At 45.5% G+C, this 19,474-nt stretch overlaps 2 protein-coding genes and 1 pseudogene across 2 annotated transcripts in view; all 3 read left to right on the forward strand.

Moving 5' to 3' along the window:
- The window catches only part of LOC144697113 (uncharacterized), a 425,270-nt gene that overhangs the window by 142,940 nt on the left and 262,856 nt on the right, over positions 1-19,474 (forward strand). The window lies entirely within an intron of this gene.
- On the forward strand, positions 61-2,143 carry LOC144696932 (uncharacterized; annotated as a pseudogene).
- On the forward strand, positions 9,201-10,147 carry LOC144697891 (uncharacterized; the record flags this gene model as incomplete). The annotated part of the gene is made up of 1 exon (XM_078569855.1): positions 9,201-10,147. A coding segment is annotated over one exon (879 nt), but the record flags the coding sequence as incomplete, so codon positions are not given.

Below are 19,474 nucleotides of genomic sequence, written 5' to 3' on the forward strand. Positions count from 1 at the left end.
GAATGGCCTGTTTGTATCATGTGTATTCTATGTAAATCTTTGTAACATACTTTACAGGATAATAGAGGAGGAGGATTTGCAGTCAGGAAAAGCAAACCAAACCTCACCTCTGACAGGGTCAATCAGTTCATTGGAATCTGAAGATTTGTACATCTGAAGGGATTTAATTGACTGCCTCAGCTGGAAATTGGTGAGAGGCTGTTCACCTGCTCCTCCTGTGTGAAGGGATTGATAGAGCTGGTAAACATGCTGACACAACAGCGAACTCACAATAGCGAGAGACCATTCACCTGCTCCGTGTGTGGGAAGAAATTCATGTGTTCATCCAACCTGCTGGCACACCAGCTCGATCACATTGATGAGCATCCTCTTCAATACTCTGACTGAGAAAAGCTTTGAAATCTCTGAAGAACTGGTCCAACACCAGCGAGTTCACACTGACGAGAGACCGTTCAGCTGCTCCCACTGCGGGAAGAGGTTCAGGCTGTCCTCCCGCCTCGCGGAGCACCAGCTCCTTCACACACACGAGAGGCCGTTCAGCTGCTCCCACTGTGGGGAGTCGTTCAGTGAGTCAGTGCATCTCACTGAGCACCAGCGAGTTCACACCAAGGACAGGCCATTCAGCTGCTCCCAGTGTGGGAAAAGATTCGCTCAGTCCTCCCACTACACTGAGCACCAATTGGTTCACTCAGAAAAGAGACCTTTTAAATGTACTGAATGTGAGAAGACCTTCAAAAGAAGCATTAATTTGCTGAGACACCAGCGCATTCACACTGGGGAGAGGCCGTTACCCTGCTCGGTGTGTGGGAAAAGATTCACTCATTCAATTCACCTTCTGACACACAAGCGTGTTCACACCGGGGAGAGGCCTTTCCTCTGCTCTGTGTGTGGGAAGACATTCACTCGATTTTCACACCTTTTGACACACGAGAGTATTCACACTGGAGAGAGGCCGTTCACCTCCTCCGCGTGTAGGGATTCGTTCAGCCAGCTGACCTGCTGAAGCACCAGTGGGTGCACACTGGGGAGAGGCCATTCACCTGCTCGGTGTGTGAGAAGGGATTCACTCGATCCTGCTATCTGCTGAAGCACCAGCGAGTTCACACCAGAGAGAGGCTGTTCCTCTGTTCCATGTTATGGGAAGAGTTTCCCTTGTTCGTCCTACCTTGTGATACACGAGCGTGTTCACACCAGAAAGAGGCCGTACCTTTGCCCCGTGTGCAAGAAGAGATTTACTTGTTTACAACACCTGCTGAGACATCGGACTGTTCACACCGGGGAGAGGGCGTTCACCTGCCCTGTGTGTGGGAAGGGTTTCACTGAGTCATCCAGCCTCCAGAGACACCGACGCACTCACGCTGAGGAGAGGCCATTCACCTCCTCCATTTGTGGCAAGAGATTCACTCAGTTGTCCTACTACACTGAACACCAATGCGTTCACTCTGATAAGAAACATTTTCAATGTTCTGAATGCAGGAAGAGCTTTAAAAGAAGCAATAACCTGCTGAAACACCAACGCACCCACACCGGGGAGAGGCCATTCCTCTACTCCGTGTGTGGAAGGGGATTCGCTCATTCGTCCGGCCTGCTGAGGCACCAACGCACTCACAGTGGGAAGAGGCTGTTCACCTGCTCCGAGTGTGGGAAGGGATTCATTGATTCATCCCGCCTGCTGAGACACTAGTGAGTTCACACTGGGGCAAAACTGTTCACCTGCTCTCTGTGTGAGAAGCAATTTAGTCAGTCTTACAGCCTGCTGAAACATAAGCGGCTTCACATGTTACTGACAAAGTTAGAATCGGTTGTTGCTGCTAAGAATCATGTCCAGGACTGAACCTTTTCTCCTTTCTAACTTTAGATTATTTCAGTTCTCAGACCTTCAGTTACTCTCATGGACAAGTCCTAGCTCCCCATACCTTCCAGAGTTTCTCTCTTAGCCTTGAGATCCAGGGAAGGTATCAGTAACATGCACTGGATCAGGAAACCCAAACTCAGTCTGTTAATCAGTTCAGCTACTGGACTTAGTGTGTGTACCATAGCATCTCAAAGAACAAAGAAAAGTACAGCACAGGAACAGGCCCTTCGGCCCTCCAAGCCTGCGCCGATCATATTGCCCGTCAACTAAAACATTTTGCACTTCCGGGGTCCGTATCCCTCTATTCCCATCCTATTCATGTATTTGTCAAGCTGCCTCTTAAACACCACTATTGTACCTGCTTCCACCACCTCCTCTGGCAGCGAATTCCAGACACTCACTACCCTCTGCATAAAAAACTTGCCCCGCACATCTCCTTTATAGTTTTCTCCTCTCAGCTTAAATCTATGTCCCCTACTAATTGACTCTTCCACCTGGGAAAAAGCTTCTAACTATCTACTCTGTCCATGCCACTCATAATTTTGTAAACTTCTATCAAGTCGCCCCTCAACCTCCGTCACTCTAGTGAGAACAATCCGAATTTCTCCAACCTCTCCTCATAGCTAATAACCTGCAGACCAGGCAGCATCGTGGTAAACCTCCTCTGCACCCTCTCCAATGCCTCCATATCCTTCTGGTAATGTGGTAACCAATGTGTGACTAAAGCATCACATCTGTAAACCTGGTTTAAATTGAAATCCACTCAGTAAATGTATTGGAGAGGAGCCTGCAGGCTGTTGAGACTCTGTTAGACTGTCAATGTGCTGCTGTACTGCTCTGTATTTAACAGGAGCCTGCAGGCTGATGAGACTCTGTTAAACTTTCAGTGTGCTCCCGTACTGCTCTGTATTTTGCCTGTGATGGAAAATGACTGAACCTTTGTCCCAGTGGAACCTTTGCTGTTATGAAATATGGGTGTATATTAATGAGCCTCACATCCTTGCTCATGTCGCCTGCAATTGTGTAGAAAGGGGATGCGTAAAGAGCTGGTCTTTGTATGGAGATGTGAACCAAGGAAACGGTATCTGTGTGTGATAGTGACACAGCCTTGTACTCACACTCAGAACAATGCACAGATATCCTTGTGGTTATGGTTTGAGCAGGGCCAGATCACGGATGTAGTGAACAAGTTAAATATAAATATCTCGAGTGTAGCTGCAGCTTGTTAGATCACAGCTGGGGAGAAGGGAGCTCTGAATCCACTGTATTATCTCTTTCTCTGGATCAGGTAACTACGTTTTTTGAATATAATGGTATTTTATTCAAAAAATATATTCACAGCTCAAAGGCTGAATTGTAACTTACATCAAAAAAATTCATAAAATTTAAAATATAAACTAAATAATCAAGTTAAAAACATGGAAACATGACATGATAAAATAGAATGATAAAAATAGAAAAATTCAACAGGTAACAAGTGGTGAACATGGTATTAAAAGAAGGAATATTGAATTAAAATTATATTAAAATTACAGACCAATACACCATTCCTATATTACAGGCTCTGAAGTATATAAATGATGACATTTATAAGTACTTCATTGAGGACTGGAACCATGTAAGGAATTACTCTGTCTGTATGATTGCAGTGCTGTTAATAAAGTCAGGAAAAGACAATCTGTTGTTGTGAGCTTGATTATCTGGTGTCTGAAACCACAAGATTCAACATTTAGAGTCAACAAGATGAACAAGGAAACACATCACAGCCCAATACTCCAGCTCGATATTCACAGGAGAAAGTCTGTTATCTAACATCTCAAGCGGACAGAACAGAGAAAGATCCCAACTGTAAGAAACCCTCGAATCATTTGTAAATATCTTTCAAATGCTGACAGATTCCAACCGTCAGTTTCCATTACACTGAAGTCAGTGGAAGGTGAGAAGGTGGTTAAAGGTTCCATATATAAACACAACTTGATGTTGTCATTGCTTTACATTGGTAGAATCAGGAGTGTCACACAAAACATTTTAAATCCTCTATCATAATTACCATCATTTTCAGGCTTGAAACTTAAACCTGTTTCACATTCAGTCAGGAACAGATCACAGTTTTACACCAATCTCTGATTTGACAGCACGTTTCCAGCATTCACCGTTGTTCTTCCAGACTCTAAACACAGTTGCAAAGGAGCCTTCTGTTCTGTGTCTAGGAGCTCTGAACATTGGAAGAGAGCAGCTGGGACACATTTCTTACACACCTAACTAACAACAGCAATAACAGAATCTAACTCTGCAGTCAGTTGTGAACTCGCTGGTGTTTCACCAGGTGGGATGACTGAGTGAATCCCTTCCCACACACAGAGCAGGGGAACGGCCTCTCCCCAGCGTGAATATGCTGATGTTTCAGAAGATGGTATGACTGAGTGAATCCCTTCCCACATGTGGAGCAAGTGAACGGCCTCTCCCCAGTGTGAACTCCCTGGGGTGTCATTAGGTCAGATGACTGAGTGAATCCCTTCCCACACATGGAGCAGGTGAATGGCCTCTCCCCAGTGTGAACTCGCTGGTGTATCAGAAGGTGGCATGACTGAGTGAATCCCTTCCCACACCCAGAGCAGGTGAATGGCTTCTCCCCAGTGTGAACTCGCCGGTGTGTCAGAAGGTGAGATGACCGAGTGAATCCCTTTCCACACTCGGAGCAGGTGAATGGCCACTCCCCACTGTGAAGTCGCTGGTCTGTTCGCAGATACTTCTTGCTTTTAAAGCTCTTCTCACAGTCAGAACATTTAAAAGGTCTCTGATCACTGTGTACAAGCTGATATTCAGTAAGACGGGATGACTGAGTGAATCCCTTCCCACAGACAGAACAGGTTAATGGACTCTTCCCAGTGTGAACTTGCTCATGCGCCAGCAGGTCAGATGAGTAAGCAAATGCCTTCCCGCACACACAACACCTGAACGGTCGTTCCCCGGTATGAACTCACTGGTGTGTCAACATACTGGATAACTGAGTGAATCCCTTCCCACACAGAGAGCAGGCAAACGGTTTCTCCCCAGTGTGACTGCATCGATGAGTTTCCAGCTTTGATGGGGAAATGAATCCCTTCCCACAGTCCCCACATTTCCATGGTTTCTCAGTGGTCCTGGTGTCCTCGTGTATCTCCAGGTTGGACGATCAGTTGAAGCCTCGTCCTCACACAACACCTGTACAGTTTCTTCCTGCTGCGAATGGTGATGTTTTTCAGGCTGTGTAACCGGTTAAAGCTCTTTCCACAGCCAGTTCACTGGAACACTCTCACTTGGGTGTGTGAATGTCTCGGTTCTTTTCCCCCTGTAAAAGGAGTTTACCAGAGTTATCATTGTAAATACAGGATAGAAATTCAGAACAGAAAATCTAGTTTCCTCTTTCATTCCCCCAAATCTATAAATCTCTGTCCCACACACTCCTCTCCCCCTCTGCTCATTGTTCCAGATTCAGTGTCCTGTCTCCTACTTATTCTTTTTCTCCTCTCCAGATTCTCTCTCCTCCTGTCCTTAAACTGGTGACTCAGACTGTGGATCAATTCCACTCCTTCACTCTAATTCCACCAAATACTTTGGGTCAAAACAGCAAATTATCTTTCATGTCTCTATTAGTAATTTTAAATAAACGGAAATAACCACCTTTTCCCAATTGGGCCTTTGGTTCAAGTGGATGCCGAAGAGAAGCCGGAAGCGACAGATAGAGATTCCGGACCAATAGGAAGAGTAGGGGCGTAGCTGGAGGACCTCGTGAGAACAGCCTGTCCTCCAACCAAAACAGAATTACCTGGAAAAACTCAGCAGGTCTGGCAGCATCGGCGGAGAAGAAATCAGTTAACATTTCGAGCCTTCATGGCCCTTCGGCAGAACTGTCCTCCAACCAATCGGAGTAAATGAGGGACGGGGCCTTATCTTCGCGGCATGAGCCTCGCGCAGGCGCGGTGCAGGGCACTGAATGGAGCGTGCGCAGTGCGGGTGCTGGAGCAGGATACAGGCGGTGCAGTGGCATCGACGGAGAGAGAGTTGACCCCTGGCAGGAGAGGAATAGAGCCAGTGGGTAGACTGAAAGGCTTCACAAGTATCTTTTGTACGTCTCAGGATCCGAATAAGAATCTAGAGGTTCCGCGTTTTGACCAAACGCATCAATAGCTGGAGGGCTTACGATGACAGCCCCGGGGTAACGGCCGCCATCTCGACAGCAGGAAAGTGCAGCAGGGCGCATGCGCGGTCATCCCTGTCCCTGTCAGCAGGAGAAAATGTTATGAATTTCTATTCTGCACTGACAGGGATGGATTTTGGAAATTCCTTTTACAGGGGATTAAAAGGGAAAAGATTTCAGGTATCAGTGTGATTGGAATAGCACCGAGATATTCAAAATCCTGGTCAGGTCACACCTGGAGAACTGTGTGAGAGTTCTGCACACCACAGCTTAAAAGGACATGCTGTGTAGGTCTTGGAGGAAGTGCAGATTTACCTTAATGACATAAAAGCAAAACACTGAGGATGCTAAGTTTGGAATGAAAATAGAAATTCTCGAAAAACTCGGCAGGTTTGGCAGCATACGTGGTGAGAGAAACAGAGTTAACGTTTTGAATCCAATATGACTGTTCTCCAGTTCCAGCATTTTCTGTTTTAGTTACCTTACCTGAACCCGGATTCCAAGGGTTAAATTAGGATGAGTTACAAAAATCAGTTATTACAGCACAGAAAGGCCATTCCTCCCATCAAGTCCATGCTGGCTCTCTACAGAGCAATCCAGTCAGCCTCATTTTCCCTTCTCTATACTTAAACCCGACACATTTTTTTCCCTCAAGTGTGTGTCTCGGTTCCTTTCTAAAATCATTGATGAACTCTGCTTCCACCACCCTCATTGGTAGCGAGTGCTGAGTATTCCCACTCACTGTGAAAAAAAATTCTCCCCGATATCTCCCTTGTATCCCTTGCCAAAACCTTAAATGTGCTCCCTAATCCTTGTACCGTCACCTAATGGAAACAGCTTCTCCCTTGTACATTTCATCTAAATCTGTCAAAATCTTGTGCACCTCTATCAAATCTCCCCTCAGCTCCTTGGTCCAAGGAGAAACCCAGCTTCTCCAAACTAACCTTGCAGCTAAATTCCATTTTCCCTGGAACCATTCTGGTAAATCTACCGTGCATCCTCTCATTGAGCCTCATATCCTCCTTAAGGTGTGGTGAACAGAACTGGACACAAGAATCTTCTTCTGACCTAACCGGAGCTTTATAAAGGTTCAGCATATTTTCCCTACTTTTGTACTCAATGTCTCTATTTATAAAGCCCAAAATCCCTTATATTTTCCTAAATGCTCTCTCAGTCTGGCCTGCCACCTTCAAAGATCTGTGTACGTGAACTCCCAGGTCTCTCTGTCCCTGCACATTCTTTAGAACTGTACCATGAAGTGTATATTGCCTCTCCCTATTCCTTCTACCAGAATTCATCACCTCATTGAGAGTTCTGAAGAAGAATCATATTGGATTCAAAATGTTAACTCTGTTTCTCTCTCCACAGATTCTGCCAGACCTGCTGAGTTTTTCCAGCACTTTCTCTTTTTACCTCATTTGAAGGTTATATTCCTTGGAATTTAGAAGATTAAGAAGTGATTTGATCAAAGCTTTCAGGATGTTAATTGGAACTGGTAGGGTAGATAGAGAGAAATGACTCCCATTGTTGGGGAACCTAGGACGAGGGGACGTAGTTTGAAAGTTGTGTCAGATTTTTCAGGAGTGAATTTGGAAACACTTCTCCATGTAAGCTCGGTAGAAATTAGGAGCTCTACTCATCAAATGGCAGTTCATGCCAGGTCAATGTTAATTTTAAACCTGACACTGATGAATCATTGCTAACCAAAGGTATTAAGGGACATGGGGCAAAGTGTCACCGATCAGCCATCATCTCATTTCATTTCATGGTGGAACAGGCTCAAGGAGCTAAATGGCCAAATCTTAGAATCATAGAAACTTACAGCACAGAAGGAGACCATTCAACCCTTTGTGCTTGTGCTGTCTCTTTGAAAGTGCAGTCATGTTTAGACCAACACACTCACTTTCTGTTTGTAACCCTGTGAGTTCCTCATTCCCAAATCCCTGTCAACTCCCTTTTAAAATTCTTTACAGGATCAGATTCCAGCACCTTTTCCGATTGAGACTTCCAGATCCTGACAACCCTCTGTCAGTGTAGAAACTGCTGAATCCGATATTGAGTCTGGAAGGTTGTTAAGTGCCAGATTGAAAGATGAACTGCTGTTCCTCGAGCTCCCATTGGAACAGTTCAGGAGGCCAAGGACAGAGAGGTGGGAGTGGGGCAGAGAATTAAAATGACAAGTGACTGGAAACTCAGGGTCAAGCTCACAGACTGAACGGAGGTTGTTCCACAAAATGATCACTCAATCTGTGTTCGATCTTCCCAATGTAGAGCAGACCACATGGTCAGCACTGAATACAGAAACTAAATTGCACGAAGTACAAGTAAATCACTGTTTGGTTTCATGGTTCAAAATCTTGGGAACAGCCTGAAGAAAGATTCTTTATTTGAAGAGTAAAGATTGCAAAGTCAAGCAAACTGATCATCAGAATAATAAATTCTGAATATTAAATTCTATTCCAGTTATAAGGATTTTTAACATCAATAGAAATGAACCCCATGTGTCCGAATGAACACGGTTCAGTCCTGGATGTGATTAATCCAGCAGAGTCCAAGCCCTGCAGTCACTGGTGAACCGGCTGGTGTTTCAGCAGTTCGGATGATCTATTAAATCACTTCTCACACACGGAGAAGGTGAACGGTCTCTGCCCAGTGTGAACTCAGTGTTGTCTGTATTGGACATGATGGTTTTCCCATGTACCAGCTGCCCTTATCTTTCTGGTTGGTGGAGTTTGTTGGTTTGGGCAATTCTGTGAAAATTCTGCTCGAGGTGCAGATGGATGAAGTCCAGCTCCTTTTCCACTCTTCCAACTCTCTCTCTCTTTGTCTCTCACTCTCTCCTACCATAAAGGCCAGTGTCTTGTGTAGGCCCAGACTGGGTGGCAGGTTCCCTTCCCTGAAGGACATTAGTGAACCAGTTGGGTTTTTAGGACAATCTGATACTTTGATGGTCACTTTTTCTTGTTTTAAATTCATTTTACAGGATATCGGAAAGGGAGGATTTGGAAGTGGGAATCTCAAACCAAGCATCAGATCAAGGCCTGACAGAGACACTCAAATCATCAGGACCTGAATACCATCGGATTTTGAACATGGAAGGAAAAAGCACCGTTCATAGTGAGGAGAAACTGTACACGTTCTGTGTGTGGACGAAGATTCAGCTAATCATCTGGCCTTTCGAAACACAAGTGCAGTCACGACCGGGTGAATCGTTGGAAATGTGGGGACTGTGGGAAAGGATTTAATTACCCGTCTGAGCTGGAAATTCATCAGCGCAGTCACACCGGGGAAAGGCCGTTCACCTGTCCCGACTGTGGGAAGGGATTCATTTGTTCATCTACCCTACTGACACACCAGCGAGTTCACACTGGGGAGAGACCATTCACCTGCTGTGAGTGTGGGAAAGGATTCACTCGGTCAACCATCCTTCTGAAACATCAGCGAGTTCACACTGGGAAGCGACCTTTTAAATGCCCAGACTGCGGGAAGTGTTATAAAAGTTCTGGGGAAGTAATGCGCCATCAACGTGCTCACACTGATGAGAGACCATTCAGGTGCTCTCACTGTGGGTCAGCGTTCAGGCAATCATCCGAACTCACTGTACATCAGCGCATTCACGCTGGAGAGAGACTGTTCACTTGCTCCGCGTGTGGGAAGGGATTCATTCAGTCATCCCACCTGCTGACACACCATCTAGTTCACACTGGGGAGAGGCCATTCACCTGCTCCAAGTGTGGGAAGGGATTCACGTGTTCATCTCACCTGCTGACATACCAGCGCAGTCACACTGGTGAGCGGCCATTCACCTGCTCTGAGTGTGGGAAGAGATTCACTCAGTCATCTGCCCTGCTGAAACACCAGCGAGTTCACACTGGGGAGAAGTTGTTCACTTGCTCTGAGTGTGGAAAGGGTTTCACTCAGTCATCCAACCTGCTGACACACTGGCGGGTTCACAATGGGGAGAGGCCATTCACCTGCTCTGAGTGTGGAAAGGGATTCACTCAATCATTAACGCTGCTGAGACACCAGCGAGTTCACAAGTAACTAGAGTGATGGAATCTTGTGACTGAACCATGTTCATTGGGGTCTCTTTCTGCTGATGTTCATGAATTCCAGCCCAGTTATAGAACATAAGAAATAGGAACAGGAGTAGACCATTCGGCCCCTCGAACCTGCTCCACCATTCAATAAGATCATGGCTGATCTTCTTGTGTTTCGATTTCCACATTTCCATCTAACCCTGATAACCCTTGATTCCCACCTTTGATTCCCATATTATGGATAAAAGTCAAATAAATCAGCTTTGTGTAAAACACGCAATGTGTTGAGACTTTTAAATGTTTCTAACACGTTAGTTTATTTTGAAGGGCTCTCCCACTCCCCTATCTCCTCAATTCTCACCTCGAACAACAAGTGTGAGGAGCTCATGGAGCTTTTCTGTCACTAAGATTGAGACAGTCCAATCAGCTGCCTCTGCTGCTTCCCTCCCTTCCATTATCCCACTGGGACAAACTGTCTCTTACGTTCTCCTGTCCTGGGCCTGAACCCACAACTTTCTCTAGTTTCCCTGTGACCTCCCCTCAGGCAGGTTTCCTTTGGCCTCTCCAGGTTGGATGATTAGACAATCAGTTGAAGCCTTGTCCACAGACAAAGCACAGAGCCCAGAGTGAGACTGGGGTGGGGGGAGGTGTAAGAGTTGTGGGAGCTAGGGAGGGGCAGAGGACGGTTAAGAGTTGTGAGAATGCAGGGGGTTGAGTTGTGAAAGCTGGGGAGGGGGGTGTGGAGCAGTCATTTTTTCAATGGTCTTTACGATGGAGGCAGTGATGGGGCCTCAGACCTCATTCTCTGGACAGGTGAATAATCACAAGAAAAGAAACACTCATAATGGAGCCTCGAACCCGATGGCAGGACTGTCCCAGCTGTGTCTCCGCTCCACAGCTGCCCCAGAGGACATGACAGCAACTCCTCAGCCTGCAACCTCACCAGGGATCATGACTCACTGTTCGGGAACCCCTGCTGTAAGGTCTTGTCAACATTTTTTTGTTTGAGTTTTCTGTCTGCAAATCCTCTCCCTCTCCTATCCTGCAAAAGGAAAGGTTGGACAGGCTAGGCTTGTATCTTCTGGAGTTTAGAAGAGTAAGAGGCAACTTGATGGCAACATATAAGATCCTGAAGGGTCTTGACAGGGTCGTTGTGGAGAGGATGTTTCCTCTTGTGGGAGAATCTAGAACTAGGGGTCACTGTTTAAAAATAAGGGGTCGCCCATTGAAGACAGAGATGGAGAGATTATGAAGAGAAAAAGTGAGTCTTTTGGAACTCTCTTCCTCAAAAGGCAGTGGAAACAGAGTCTTTGAATATTTTTTTAAGGCAGAGGGAGATTAATTCTTGGTAAACAAGAGAGTGAAAGGTGATTGGGGTGGGTGGGAAAGTGGAGATGAGGTTACAATCAGATCAGCCATGATCTTATTGAATGGTGGAGTAGGCTTGAGGGGCCGAGTGGCCTCACTCCTGCTCCTAATTTGTCTGTTTGTCCAACAACAAGTGTGAGGAGCTCATGGAGCTTCTTTGTCACTAAGATTGAGACAATCTGATCAGCTGCCTCTGCTGCTTCCCTCCCTTCCACTAGCCCACCAGGCTGAACTGCCTCTAATTTTCATCCTTGCCCGAGACCTGAACTCACATCTTTCTTTAGTTTCTCTCCCATCTCCCCTCCTGCCCTCTCAGGGCTCATCTTCTCCATGAATCCCACCTTCTGCTCCATCGACACTATTCCCACTAAACTGCTGATCAGCCAACTTCCCCATGTTCACTGACTTTATTAATGGTTCGCTCTCTCAGGTACTGGCATGCTCTCCTTCAAATTTGCCATCATCAGCCCCTCCTCAAAAAACAAACCCTTGCCCCCCCCAATCCTTTCACTGACCCACTTGCAGTCTCTCTTTCCTCTCCAATTTCTTTGAACCAAAGTCCAAAATCCATGCCCACCTTTCTTGGACATCCATGTCTGAATCCCTCCAATCAGGTTTCTGTCCCTGTCACAGTGCTGAAACAGCTCTTATCAAAGTCACAAATTACATCCTATGTAACTGTGAGAAAGATAAAACTTTCCCTTCTTGACTTATCTGCAGCCTTTGACAAGGTTGACCACATCATTTTGCTCCATCACCTCTCCACTGTTGTCCAGCTGGGAGGGGCTGCTCTCTCCTGACTCAGGCTGTGGGTCAATCCCACTCCTTCACTCTAATTCTAGCAAATAATGCAGCTCACAACAATAAATCATCTTTAATGACTTTATTAGTAATTTTCAATGTTTGGAAAGAATCATCTTTTCCAATTGTGTCCAGTGGTTAGTTCAGTCAGAGCTTCCTTCTTCCCTGATCTGTTCCAACAAGCTGTGTCTATCTGAGTTACATTGATACAGACTCACTCACTCAGTAAGTGATCGGGTCTGACTGAGATACAACAACAACTTATATTTATATTGAGCTTTTAACATAATAAAATGTCCCAAGGAGTTTCACAGGAGCATAAGGACAGATTAGGTCAGATGACCAAAGCTTGGTCAAAGAGGTTGGTTATAAGGAGTGTCTTAAAGGAGGAAAGTGAAGAAAGGTGGAGAGGTTTAGGGAGGAAATTCCAGAGCTTAGGGTCCAGGCAGCTGAAGGCACTGCCACCAATGGTGGAGAGATTAAAATCGGGGATGAGGGACATCGGGTAATGGTGCGCCATGTATGTGGGCCTTATAGCCCAGGCTCAAGGCCCAAATCTGAACTTTGCAACATCGTTTGACCGTCCCTAGTCTCAGAGGAAAGCAATTCCCCATATGAACAGCTTGTTCTTTGTTTATTGATACCATAAGAAGTTAGGACCAGTTGACTCCTCCTGTGCAATCGATGGGGATTGACTTTAACAGATTGTAAATCCTCTGGATTTCAGTGTTACAACAGCAACATTTTAATAAAAAGAAAACATATATATAAATCCTGGAAAACTAAAAGAACAAAAATGGGGAATTACACAGCAGCTCAATCATTTCAAAGTGATAAATGAATGGTCACTGTTTCAGGTGGGACTCCTTCAGAATGAAGACTTCCCAACAGCAGCACCAACCCCCCCTCCCCCTCCCTGTTCACTGAACATTCCTTCACCCACTCATCCACCCATTGCACATCCACCCAATGGCTCCTAGCCCGGATTGACATTCAGCACGAACCCAGTGAGAGGGTGAGCTGGCCCTCGGGATGTCAGAATGGACAAAAGTTGGAAGTGGTTCCAATCAATACATTTTCTGTGTCATTATTTAAAAAGGAAATTAATATTTTATCAAACGCCCCTGTGCACCCTTGGTGAATTACAATTTCCAGCCCAGACCCTTCCTATTGTTTCTACATGGTGCATCCTGTGTGGTTTCAGCAGAGGGAGACAGGCTGCTCACATCCCTGCTCTCACTGCCGAGAGGCTTGTGGTCTCCATCTTCTGGGTGTCAGAGCCCCTCAGGGTCCCGGCAAAGACTGGTCCACCTGTATCTGTGCAGGGGCAGATTCAGCTGGTGGGAGAGGGGACAGCATGTCGGGAGATGGGGGCAGCATGTTGGGTACTGCCTGGGGGTTCGGGAGTAATGGGTGAGAACTGGGAACACTTGATCGGTGTTCCCACTTCCGTGTCTCCTTTGTGCATCGTCCCTCTCCAGGACCAGAGTCACATCATTCCTCCCACTCTGCTGCAGACCAGTTTGGTGGAGGTCAGTGACGTGTTGTAAGTCACAGATACAGTGTCTGTCATTCTGTTTAAGGCAGCAGACATCTCCTGCACGGCCATGGTCATGACCTACATGGACCCATTTCAGAGCCGTGCTTGAAGCTCCATGGAGGCAGCCACTCTCTCCATAACAGACAGTCTCTGGAACCTCCTCCAGCCCTACGATCCTTGAAGCTCCCTGCGCACCTCCAATTCTGACCCATTCCCCACACTCCCACCTACTTCACTCCACCATTGGTGGCTGTGCTTTCAGCTACCAAGGTACCGAGCTCTGGATTTCTCTCCCTAAACCTCTCGCCTCTTTAAAATCTATCTGTTTGACCAAGTTTTTGATCACCTGATCATGCGGAGATGGTGGCGTGGTGGTTAATTCACTGGACTAGTAATCCAGAGGCCCAAGCAAATGATCTGGGGTCCCGGGTTCAAATCCCACCACGGCAGATGGTGGAATAAGTCTGGAATTGAAAAGCTAGTGACCATGAATCTATCATCGATTGTTGTCCTTTAGGGAAGGTGATCTACCTCCTTACCTGGTCTGGCCTACCTGTGATTTCAGACCCACAGCAACGTGGTTGACTCTTAACTGTCCTCTGAAATGCAAGCTACTATGTTCAAGGGCAATCAGGGATGGGCAATAAATGCTGGCCCTGCCAGCGATGCCCACATCATATGAAGAAATAATAAAAAATCTAAAGCATCTTGGGACATTGTTAAAGGTTCTATATAAATGCAACATGATGTTGTTATTACCCTTCATTGGTAAACTCAGGAATATCACACCAACATTTTCAATAATTACCAAATTTTCAGGCTGGAAACTTAAACCTGCCATTTCACTTTCAGGAACAAATCACAGTTTTACACCAATCCCTGATTTGACAGCGCATTTCCAGCATTCACTGTTGTTCTTCCTGACTCTAAACCCTGTCGTAAAGGAGCCTCCTAAGCTTTGAACCATGGAACACACATTTCTTAAAAGTCAGTATAACTCACATGTTCAGTCCTGGATGTGAGTAACAGCAGCAATAAGACTCCAACTCCTGCAGTCACTTGTGAATTTGCTGGTGTCTCACAAGGTCGGATAGCTGAATGAATCCCTTCTCACATTCAGAGCAGGTGAATGGCTTCTCCCCAGTGTGAACTCACTGGTGTCTCAGCAGATGGGATGACTGAGCAAAACTGTTCCTGCACACAGAGCAGGTGAATGGTCTCTCCCCAGTTTGAACTCGCTCATGGCTCAGAAGGTGGGATGACTGAGTGAATCCCTTCCCACATGTGTAGCAGGTGAACAGCCTCTCTCCAGTGTGAACTTGCTGGTGTGTCAGAAGGTGTGAAGAACGAATGAAACTCTTTCCACACTCAGAGCAGAGGAACGGCCTCTCCCCAGTGTGACCAAGCTGGTGTGCTACCAGGTTCTTCTTGTTTTTAAAGCTCTTCTCACAGTCAGAACATTTAAAAGGTCTTTGATCACTGTGTACACGTTGGTGGTCAGTGAGGTGGGATGACTGAGTGAAGCTCTTCACACAGTGCAGGTGAATGGTCTCTCTTCAGTGCGTCTGCGTCGATGAGTTTCCAGCTTTGGGTAATTAAATCCCTTCCCACAGTCCCCACATTCCCATAGTTTCTCCATGGTGCCAGAGTCCTTGTGTTTCTCCAGGTTGGACGATCAGTTGAAGATCAGTCCACACACACATGTGTACGGTTTCTCCCCACTGTGAATGGGATGATTTTCTTTCAGACTGTGTGACCGCTTAAAGATCTTCCCACAGTCAGTTCACTGGAACACTCTCACACGTCTCAGTCCTTTTCCAGTCACACTGATGTTTGAAATCTTTTCCTACAAACAGAACAGACAAACATTTCTGTATACACATTCGAAAGCTGATGATATTCAGGTCCTGATAATTTGAGCGAGTATCAGATGTTGATGTGATGTGTTTGGTTTGACTTTCCTGACTGGAACTCCTCCCCTTCTAATACTCTGTAAAAGGAGTTGACAAAATTCATCTCTGTAAGTGCAGGACAGAAATTCAGAACAATCAATTCCAGTTTCTATGGAACATTTTTTCCTCTCTTGTTCCCCCAAAGCTGTAAATCTCCATCCCACACACTCTCCCTCCTCCCTGTGCTCAAATCCAAACCCATTGCATCACCTCCATCAATTCCTTACTCCACTCCCAGTTTTCTCCCTCCCTCTACTCTGGCTGTGTTCAGTTTTTCAGCTCCTGTGGGCAGAATGAGGATAAAATCAATGAGTCAATGATTTGCTCTCCTGGTCACTGGGACCCTGAAGCCCTGTCCACTCTCTGTTCTTGCCCCACAAATTACCAGCTTCATTCAGCTGAGTTTTACAGCTTTCCTTTATATATTTGTGAATTCTCTCTCACTCCCTTTTCTTGCTTTAAATTCATTTCACAACCGATTAGAAAGGGATGATTTGCAGGAGGGAAACTCAAACCAAACATCACATAAAAATCTGATAGAGTCCCTCGAGTCCTCAGGACCTGAATATCATCATACTACAAACATGGACCACAGGAGGGGATTCAGTTAACAATCTGAGCTGGAAACCCATCAATGTAGTCACACAGGAGAGAGGCCATTCATCTGCTCTGTGGGGGAAAGGATTCACTCGGTCATCCAATCTCTGTACACACCAATGCGTGTGTACTGGGGAGAGGCCATTGACCTGTTCTGTGTGTGGGAAGGGATTCACTCGGTCATCCCATCTGCTGACAAACCAGTGTGTGTGTACTGGGGAGAGGCCACTGACCTGCTCCATGTGCATTAAGGGATTTAAACAATCAGCCAACCTGCTGCCAGCTAACCAGTGAGTTGATTCTACTGTTATTGCTGTTGTTAATCACATCCAGGGCTGAACCATGTTCATTCTGACAGCTGGGGCTTCGTTCTGCTGATTTTACTCAACCTTACAGCTGGGCAGGTGTTTATATTCTGGCAGCTTCCCCGTGGTCAGAGAGGAATTAAAAATTTGGGTCAGAGCCCCTGCGATCTCCTCCCTTGCCTCCCTCAGCAGTCTGGGACACAAATCATCCGCACCTGGAGATTTGTCCACTTCTAAGCCTGCCAACATCTCCAATACCTTGTCACTTCCTATGTCTATTTGCTCAAGAACCTCGCAGTCTCTCTCCCCAAGTTTGATACCTTCATCCTCATTCTCTTGGGTGAAGACGGATGTGAAAATCTTTTCACCAGAATTCTTTCCCCAAAGACAGAACAGATAAACTTGTTTCTTTGCACATTCAAAGGTCGATGATATTCAGGTCCAGTTGAATTGACTGAACTTTGATGCAATGCTTCGCGTTTGCTGTGTGTAAATCCTCCCCTTCTGACCCCCTGTAAAAGGAACATTCTCTCCTGCTGACAGGGACAGCTGCGCATGCGCCCTACTGCACATTGCCCCCTATAAAGATGGCGGCCCGAAAGACCGGCCTGATGCGGTGAGAACAACTGCCGGCCCTCTTGCTGCAAATACGGGAACAGTCGTTTCTTACCCGGACTTCAAGGTCTGCGCCAGGTGCTTATCAAGTATCCCCGCCCATTAACCCATTGGCAGACCGCTCCATTCCTCTCCTGTTCTCGGCTATTTCTCTCATCCGTTGCGAATGCGACACGACCGCCTGGCGCCTCCATCGAACTCCAGCACTCGCACTGCGCATGCTCTAGACACAGCCCGGTACTGCGCCTGCACAGAGAACAGGGCACAGTCTGGCCCGCGGAGAATGCTGGGTAATATCTCTGCCATCGGAACCACCCCTTTGTGAGGAAAGCTCAGTTCCAGAGGGCCAAGATATAACATTAATAATCAAGTGATGCACATTTGATGTTTGTGGCTATGTTTCGAATCTGGTGCTCAAAACATTGCTAAAAGTAAAAAGAGTTTTGCCAACATAAATCAGTTGCTCTGATAAATGGTCTGGTACATTGAGCGGCACCAGAACCATTGCAAAACAGCAGATCATCTGGATCAGTGTTTGCCGTGCCTTTGTAGACCTGCTGGTAATATAACCTGAATGATAATTGTGTATTTCATATATGTTACATCACAACATTTAGTCAATTTCCTTGCAGCCGATTGTTTTGTCAGAAAATATATTCCAGCAACCTTAATAACCAGTTCCAAAGAAGAATCACATGGACTTGAAACTGTTATGAACAATGTATAATTTAAAGTTGAATATATATGTGTACACATATATATACACAAATGGATTCAGTTTCATTTAGGTTGCTGTCAGCCTTGGTGTCTGGGAGTCTGAACGGTCAGGTCTTTTAGGTTTGTTTGTACATGTACATTTTGAATGAGGTGTTACAAGACCTGAGGTGAAAGAGATGGGTCAAATGGGGTTAAATGTTTTGTGAGTCAGGGCAAAAAATACAAAGTAGAGAAAAAAAACTTTCCTGTTGCCTTGCAACAGTGATCCAGGGACAGACACAAAGAAAGACAGGAGTTGGGAGGAAGATAGTTCCGTGTGTGTCAGAGAGAAGGGACAGGAATTTTAAGTTCTCTGATAAGAAAACTTTTAAGGCCATTAGCACCAGTAGTTGACTGAATAGTCAGTTATAGAATTCAGAAAAGTGATCAGTTTAGCTGAGGTGCTACTGGAAGACTTTAAGAGTTTAAGGTGTCTTGGGGAGAGATACAAGTTCAGTGAAAAACATTGAGTGAATGCTCAGGAATTTACCAGAAGAAAACAATTTACAACTGTGCCAGTCCCAAGCGAGAAGCCTTCATGTCAAGCTAGTGGTGACTCTTTACTGGTTTATGTGTCAGTAAAGATATTGCTGGAGTACAGGAATAGTGTAACTTTGAAGTATTTTCTTGTGTTTGTATTGAGATCTTTCCAACCTTTTTTTCTGGCGTGATATAGTTCATTTTTCTTGTTTAATAAATATTTTATCCTTTGTGTTAAAAGTTAATCAGCAGAATCGTGTGAATTTGTTCAGCAACTTGCCTCCACAGTTTCCGAAAAAGAAGTCAGGATCTATCAAGCCAGCATTCACCCTGGGATCTGACTTGTCCAGTACTAACATCAGCTGGGATCATAACAAAACATAAACTGTTTCTCTCACTCCACAGATGCTGCCAGACCTGCTGAGCTTTTCCAGCACTTTCCATCTTTATTTTTAATAACTAATGTTTCTTTTATCAAGGGGTTTCCTTACAAAGTGAACTTTGTCAATGCTACATGAAAAATGGAGCGGTCTGAGATAATAGAGATAAGAAATAGATAAATAACAGATGGGCAGTACTGAAGGTGAGTAAGTCACCCTGTGCAGATGGAATGCTTTCCTGGTTGCTGAGGGAAGGAAGGGTAAATACTGGGGAGGCAATTAGTCACAAGTTTCCGAAACACCTTATATATCCGGGTGAACATAGAGGACTGGAAGACTATAAATATTACACCCTTGCTCAAAAAGGGGAGATGGATAAACCTTGTAATTAATGCTGGTCAGTTTAACGCTGGTGATGGAGAAGCTTTTAGAAACAAAAATCCAGGAAAACATTAACACCCACATGACCAAATATAGACTGAAAAAGGACAGGCAGCATGGGTTTATTATGGGCAAATCATTTTTAACTAACTAGACTGACTTTTTTTGTTTGTGGGTTAACAGAGAGTGGGATGAGGAAAGTGCAGTAGTTGTTGTGTATTGGG

Source organism: Cetorhinus maximus, chromosome 23 (assembly GCF_964194155.1).
Source record: "Cetorhinus maximus chromosome 23, sCetMax3.hap1.1, whole genome shotgun sequence".
NCBI classification, from domain to species: Eukaryota; Metazoa; Chordata; class Chondrichthyes; order Lamniformes; family Cetorhinidae; genus Cetorhinus; species Cetorhinus maximus.